The following is a 7,616-nucleotide window of genomic DNA, read 5'->3' on the forward strand; positions in this document are numbered from 1 at the left end:
AATAACTCCCGCTCTGCCTTCACACCTACCCCATGACTTCCCTCCACTTCCCCCTGACTATTCCACTCCAGTCGGGGGAAGACTCCAACAATTTCTCCCTGCCTGGGTAAAAATCACTTCAGACAGGTCCACGAAATAGTTCAATCAGGCTACTGTCTCGAACTAACATCTACCCCCCCCCCAAACATCCTACCCAAACACCGTCCAATGTCACAAGAAAATCTGTCACTTTTAAAGCAGGAGGTAATCTCGCTCCTACAAAAGAGTGCAATAGAACCAGTTCCCCTGCACCAACAAAACAAGGGAGTCTACTCCCTCTATTTCCTCATACCAAAAAAGGACGGATCTCTAAGGCCTATTTTAGACCTCAGACCTCTAAACATATACATACATTCATACCATTTCCACATGGTCACACTTCAGCAGGTCCTCCCTCTGCTTTCCCAAGACGACTTCCTTGCTACTCTAGACCTCAAGGACGCCTATTTCCACATTTCTATTCACAGCGCTCACAGAAAATATCTCAGGTTCATAGTGGACGGTCAGCACTATCAATTCAAGGTGCTCCCATTCGGAGTCACCACAGCACCAAGAGTGTTCAAGTGCCTAGCAGTAGTGGCAGCACATCTAAGAAGACAAAACATACATGTCTTCCCATACCTAGACGACTGACTCATAAAAGCCAAATCGTACAATCAGTGTGTACAACACACTCATGCCACTATTCAACAACTTCACAACCTGAGATTCCAATAAATCACGCCAAGTCCCAGCTCCAACCGTCCCACACGCAACAATACCTCGGTGCCACAATAGACACCTCAAGAGCGCTCGCCTATCCCAGTCCTGCCAGGATAGCTAGCATCCAAGCTCTTCTCCCCAGATTCCAACCGCAACACTCTCTTCCAGCTCGAGTGTTCATGCAATTCATAGGAATGATGGCCTCTTGCATATTCATAGTGCCTCATGCAAGACTCCAGATGCGTCCTCTCCAAGAGTGCTTAGCACGGCAATGGAACCAGGCTCAAGGTCAGCTAACAGATCTGGTGTTGGTAGACGGTCGTACCCATCGCTCTCTGCAGTGGTGGAACACCAAGAACCTTTCCAAAGGGCGACCGTTCCTCGAGCCAGTTCCTCAAATAGTCATGACAGCGGACGCATCGCTCTCCGGCTGGGGAGCTCATCTACTACATCACACCATGCAGGGCAGGTGGACACCTCAACAAAAACTACTCCACATCAACCATTTGGAGTTACTAGCCATCTTCTTATCCCTAAAAGCATTTCAAAAACATATATCAGGCAAGACTGTCTTAGTCCGCACCGACAACATGACAGCCATGTATTACATCCAGAAACAAGGCGGGACTCACTCTCTGCAGCTCTCTCAAATTGCAAAGAGCATATGGAGGTGGGCTATACCTCAGAACATTTTTCTCCTAACCCAACATGTCCCTGGGGTCCTAAACACAATAGCCGACCTCTTGAGTCGTCAAACAGAACAAATCCACGAGTGGGAACTTCAGCCACAAGGTCTTCAACCGTTTTTTCAGACTTGGGGGCAACTACAGATAGACCTCTTCGCCACCCAAGAAAACGCCAAATGCCCAAACTGCGCCGCCAGGTATCTTCACCCATTGTCCAAAGGCAATGCGATATGGATGAACCGGTCAGGCAGATTTGCGTACGCTTTTCCGCCTCTCCCACTCATTCCACTAGTGGTGCGCAAACTACAGCAACACTCATTAACGCTCATCCTAGTTGCTCCAACTTGGGCCAGACAGCCATGGTACACCACACTGCTGGAACTCTCAGTAGTTCCGCATCAAACACTACACCTCTCTCCACGCCTCTTAACCCAGAACCATGGAGAGTCTAACACCCAGACCCAGCTCAGCTCAACCTAGCGATCGGGCTCCTGAAATCCTAGAATTTGGTTACCTTAACCTTCCTCCTGACTCTATGAACGTCATCAAAGAAGCTAGACGACCTACCACTAGAGCATGGTATTCAGGCAAATGGAAAATATTTGTGGTATACTGCCATAACAATAACACTAATCCCCTAGATGCGTCTATCACATCATAGGCTACTTACTACACCTCCAAAGATGCAACCTAGCCTATACCTCCATCAGATTGCATCTGGCTGCCATAGCAGCATATCTACAAAATAGACCACACCTCTCACTTTTCAGAGTACCTGCTATAAAGGTTTTTATGGAGGGACTCAAAAGAATAATTCCCCCCAGAGTACCACCTTCCCCTGTGTGGAATTTGAACATCGTTCTCACAAGACTAATGGGGCCTCCATTTGAACCTCTACATAAATGTGAGCTACAATTCTTAAAATGGAATACTGCTTTCCTCGTAGCCATTACTTCTCTACGAAGAGTTAGTGAACTACAAGCACTAACCATTCAAGAACCCTTTCTCCAGATGCATCTTAATAAAGTTGTTCTCCGGACTAATCCCAAATCCTCCCTAAAGTCATTTCTCCCTTCCACCTCAATCAATCTGTAGAGCTGCCTGTATTCTTCTCGCAGCCAAAAACAGTTGCAGAAAGAGCTCTTCACACCTTAGATGTCAAAAGAGCACTACTATACTACATAGAGAGAACAAAACCCTTTCGTAAGACCAAACAATTATTCACGTCTTTATCACCACCACACAAAGGCAACCCCATATCAAAATCTGGGATAGCTAGGTGGATTGGCAAATGCATACAGATTTACCATAAAGCAAAACGTACATTATCTATTCCTCTAAAGCCCACTCTACACGAAAGATAGGGGCTTCAATGGCATTTTTAGGAAACATTCCTTTAGGTGATATCTGCAGAACAGCTACATGGTCTACACCACACACATTCACTAAACACCACTGTGTTGATGTGCAAACTAAACAGGCTAGTGTTGGCCAAGCTGTACTCAAAACACTATTTCAAACTACTGCAACAGATACTTGTAGTCGCCGCTAGGGGTGGATACTGCTTTACAATCTATGCACAGTGTGTAATCTGCAGCTCATATGCCTCGAACAGAATATGCTACTTACCAGTATGCATCTGTTCTTGGCTTGTAGAGCTGCAGATTTACACACGCCCACCCGCCTCCCCGGCTACCTTTAGCTGTTCCAGTATTATCTTACTTAGATACACCACACATGGGCTTCTTTCCTGTTTCTTACTAAGCTCCATCATTTCCCTGCTGGCGAAAAACAATCTTAGGATGGAGCCGAAGCCCATGGGCACTATGATCCAAAGGAGAAGTCACACACCTTGTGACTTCCAAAGACTTTCCAAGACAAAAGCAAGTGCAAACATCCGGGCCCAACACCAGATGGCGATCTATGCACAGTGTGTAGATCTGCAGCTCTACATGACAAGAACAGATGCATTCTGGTAAGTAGCATATTCCATCTGTAATGCCTCGCTCCACCACAGCCCATATTTGCTTTATTGGTGGACTACGTTCGTAGTTGTTGCGCATACTGGCACAGTAGTTCTTGACTTGGGGTGTAGCGGTTAGATTGCCTGAAGGAAGGAGTAAAACTGATCCCCTAAAATTTGTGGCCAAAGAGTCGCATTTCACACGTATTACATCACTAGTGCCAGGTACTGCTGTTGAAGGAGTTCTAATTGGCGTACTCTAGAAACTGGAATATTGTTACTGTGGGAAATTGGATGGGTAGGTGCCTTCTGTTAAGTTATCAAGATCTGGGAATTCTATAGTTCTGCTCTGAAGTGTTAATCTTAAAAGCATTGAAATGGCTGCAGATGTACATAGTAACAGTGGGAATGGTGACAATGTTCAGTTGTTTGCAAAATTATTGTTTCCAGTAGAAATTCAGATGATTCTGTCTTGATGTAACTGCGCTTATCTGTTGGTCTCATGAGGAATGATCATAAAATTAGTATTCGCTTTCATCCCTCAAGTGGCTGATCTTCTTTTATCTTTTCATTTTTAGGGTTAGCCAGAAAAGTAAGACCAACCTCATGACTGCCGATAACTTGTCCATCTGCTTCTGGCCAACGCTAATGAGGCCAGATTTTGAAAACCGAGAGATCATTTCTGCCACTAAGCTTCACCAGTCTGTGATAGAGACCTTCATTCGCCAGTGCCAGTTTTTCTTCTACAATGGAGAGATTGTGGAAGCCTCGAACTCTCCAGCCTCCTCAACATCTCTTCCCAGCACCGGCCAACTGGTGGAGCCATTGGTGCCTCTCCACCTACCACCGCCACTTCAACCTCAGCTTGTGCAGCCCCCTCTGCAAGCTGACCCTCTGGGAATCCGATGAAGAGGAGCAGCACCATTGCGGTCTGAGAGCACGATGTTGGCCATAGGCTACGGCTTCAAGTGTGGCTCGTGGCTTGCGTCCAGTTTGACCACGCTATGCCCTTCGGCACAAGGAGAAACATATCTTGTATTCCTCAAACAGCCGTAGTGCAGATCAAAACTGAATGTGGTCAGCACAACATGAAAAGGTTGCAAGTTTTTGTTTTGTTTTATATTCATTTTAACCAATTGGAACTTGGGAAGAGTAGAGACCTACCGCTGCATGGACCTGTATTGCAATCACTTTATCATTCCTGTGGTAGTGCTCTGCCACAATATATTGTGTACAGAAAATAAAGATTTCTATAGAAACAGAAGGGTTTGAGTGGTAAGTAATCAGATTGAGCATTTCTTGCTTTTACAAGCTTCTCTGAGGCTATACTTGTTATTTAATTGTATTGTACATTATGTGGCAACTTAAGTTCCATTCAGGCTTTCAGTATGGGCCAAGGTCTCTCGCTCTGAGGTTTGGGATGTGGTAAGTCACTCGTCAGGGTATGTGTAATAAGGAACATTGTATCAGAGAATTAGCTCTGCGCCTCCAAAAAATAAAGTATGCTGAGACAGTTGTAGAACGTCTAATCTAGTTGGACATGTGCAAAGATTCATGGTAGGCGCTCGTCCAACATCTCAGCGGATTTATTTAGAAAGCCTTGCAAGATCTGGGCTGCGTACATATCCCCAGTCAGCAGAAGCGCCTGTGGAGTGCACAGAGCAGGGATACGGTTTGTACTCTGGCGAGATAAAGGATGGCTTCAATTTCCCATGGTTCATAAGCTATTCCTGGGTGACTTGACATGGTGCTGGTGCCTTGCACCCCCAAGAAGACTGGGATATGCAGCACTTTGGACTATCTCCCCATCAGATAGATAAACATGCACTGTTAAAACTTTGTGAGATGTTCCTGTTCTGCACCCTCCTCCTGCTTGGAATGTAAACCTGTGGATGATTGGATATTGGGGGGATGGTGGTTCAACTTCTCGTGCAAAAACTTTCTTGTGATGAGCGAGCAAATGAACATGGCTGTAAGACGTCAAAGATGCCACTGACGACATTTTATTTTCATACCTGTCCCCAGAGGTTTTTAATGCTATTCATTTGTCTCCCTTCTGCATGTGTATGCCATCGCTGTGGGGCTGGTCTGTCTTTTGGTTTTCAAGTGCCCTCTCCTCTGTTCCTGGGGGTATGGGTAACCATTCCGTTCCTGACAGTTCATGCCATTTTCGTGTATATTTCGAACTTGTTTTTATACATGCATCACAAAATCGACTGTAAAAGCAAAAATGCCTCTGTTTTCCATAGGGCATGATTCATTTTTCTGTTTATTTTATGCGCCCCTTAGCAGATTAAGGAGAGAAACCATTTCATTGCTAACAATGTAGCAATAAACATTTTGGGTACTGACCAGTAACCTCTTTGGGTGTGTCTGCGTGTGCATATATGTATAGATCTGTTTGTATGTATGTACATATGTATGTATGTATATATACATACACGTACGTGTATATATACATAAACAGTTATATAACTTTTCTGTGGTATATTGTACTAAAACAATAGTTATGTAAAATTTTGGAAAATGGGGGCATGGTATCATGCCCCCATTTATATTCTAAAAACAGTTCTTTTGCAACGGTACCGATTTTGCTGCAAGAGGATGTTGCTGCTTTTTGTCTGAGATTGTGGCACAGGAAGGCTGTAGCATTGAGCATTCAGCGGGGATGAGCTGCAGGCTTAGTGGAATGCCACGGTGACTCTCTGCAGTCTCTCTCCTTCCCAGAACCTATAGAAACAAGACTGTAGGACAAACACCAGTATTTTTTCAGCTTCTAGGTATCTGGAAATTGCCACCACCTGAGCTGCACAAGATCTTTTGAGGCTGTACTTGGAGCTGTGGATAATGCCACTGTCTGAGATGGGCAAGATCCAGATATGCTGTGCTTAGAGCTGTGGAAACTGCCCTTACCTGAGCTGCAAAAGATCCTGCTAGGCTGTCTTTGAGCTGTGGATAACGGCACGGTTAGAGCTGTGCAAGATATCTGCACTTGCAGCATTTGTACAAATGTCAATTTTTTTATTTTGCTTATTTTAGTTACAGTTGTATACTAAAATCTGGAAATGTGGGATTTGCAACTTATTGTCCCTTTTCAGATAATTACAGGTTGCCTTTTTCCTTTTCTCCTGCCCTAGATGTTTCACTTCTGATCACCAGAACTAAATTTGTAGATGTTGGACAAATGGGGTGGTTGACATCTGCATCTGTCAAAATGTATTTGTTTTATAATTTAACCCGATATTGTCTTATATATTCTTGAAAATTATAAACTTTTTCTAGCAGAAGAAAATATATTGTCTATCGCCAAGCACACAAAGAACTGATAAAAAGTACAAAAATAAAGTTTAGTTTCTCTCCGGTAAATGCAGTGGTGTTATCCTGTTCTGTTTGACTTGTAACCAAGCCACTTCTGAGATATATTAGGGTTCATGGCCAGCTGAAAGATTTTACAAGCAATTGTGAGGTATGAGTGCTTGGGCTGTATGTTTTAGGAGCTGCAATAATATGCATGATATCATGTGCTACAGCTGTTCAGTTTTACAAACTTGTGTGAACATTTCCATGATTTGCATGCCTGTTGTAGGGCTGACCTTTTTTGCCCTCCATACGTAGGTGCAGGGACATATTGGCACCTAGGTGAATAGCTATACATCTCTTCCAGGAGATCCTCATCAACAGTCATAAGTATTGAATAGGCCCAAAAACAGAGACCCCGGAGCACTTCTTAAATATATATATATATGTTCAAGACATGTGTGCTGTAGATACACATGCTTTGCATACTCCTGCCATCTATTGTTTGCTCCGGATGTTTGCAAGTTGTTCTTCTTTGAAGAAGTCTTTCCAGTCACGAGGTAAGGTGACTCCTCCTTTTGGTGATAGTGCGCATGGGCATCGACTCCATTGGTAGATTGTTTTTTCCACCATCTGGTTCGGATGTGTATTGCTGTGCTTCCGTTCTAAAACCGTTCTTTGGGTTCCCATCGGTGCACAATCCACTCCACCCTCGATGGTATTGTTTCCGTACACGTTTCCCTGTTCTCTGCTTATCAAATCGCTTGACAAACTCCATTTTCGATCGAAAACCTCGTAGGTGGCTGTTGTGCCTAGTCGCATCAGTCCAGCCTTCTGCTGCTGAACAGACTCCATTCCAATTTTGTCCTCGGTGCCATGCCAGATATCCTCTCACCAACCTACATCAAGTTTGTAACTCGAGCCTCTCT

General features: G+C 44.3%; 1 protein-coding gene across 1 annotated transcript in view; it reads left to right on the forward strand.

The window, feature by feature from the left end:
* The window catches only part of ARHGAP5 (Rho GTPase activating protein 5), a 570,224-nt gene extending 563,468 nt beyond the window's left edge, over nucleotides 1-6,756 (forward strand). The window contains exon 7 of the mRNA XM_085627411.1: nucleotides 3,969-6,756. Coding sequence (XP_085483537.1) covers nucleotides 3,969-4,299 — 331 coding nt within the window. The 3' untranslated portion in view covers nucleotides 4,300-6,756. The remainder of the gene's footprint in view (nucleotides 1-3,968) is intronic.
* Nucleotides 6,757-7,616: the final 860 nt, after the last annotated feature.

Source organism: Triturus cristatus, chromosome 9, assembly GCF_964204655.1.
Source record: "Triturus cristatus chromosome 9, aTriCri1.1, whole genome shotgun sequence".
NCBI classification, from domain to species: domain Eukaryota; kingdom Metazoa; phylum Chordata; class Amphibia; order Caudata; family Salamandridae; genus Triturus; species Triturus cristatus.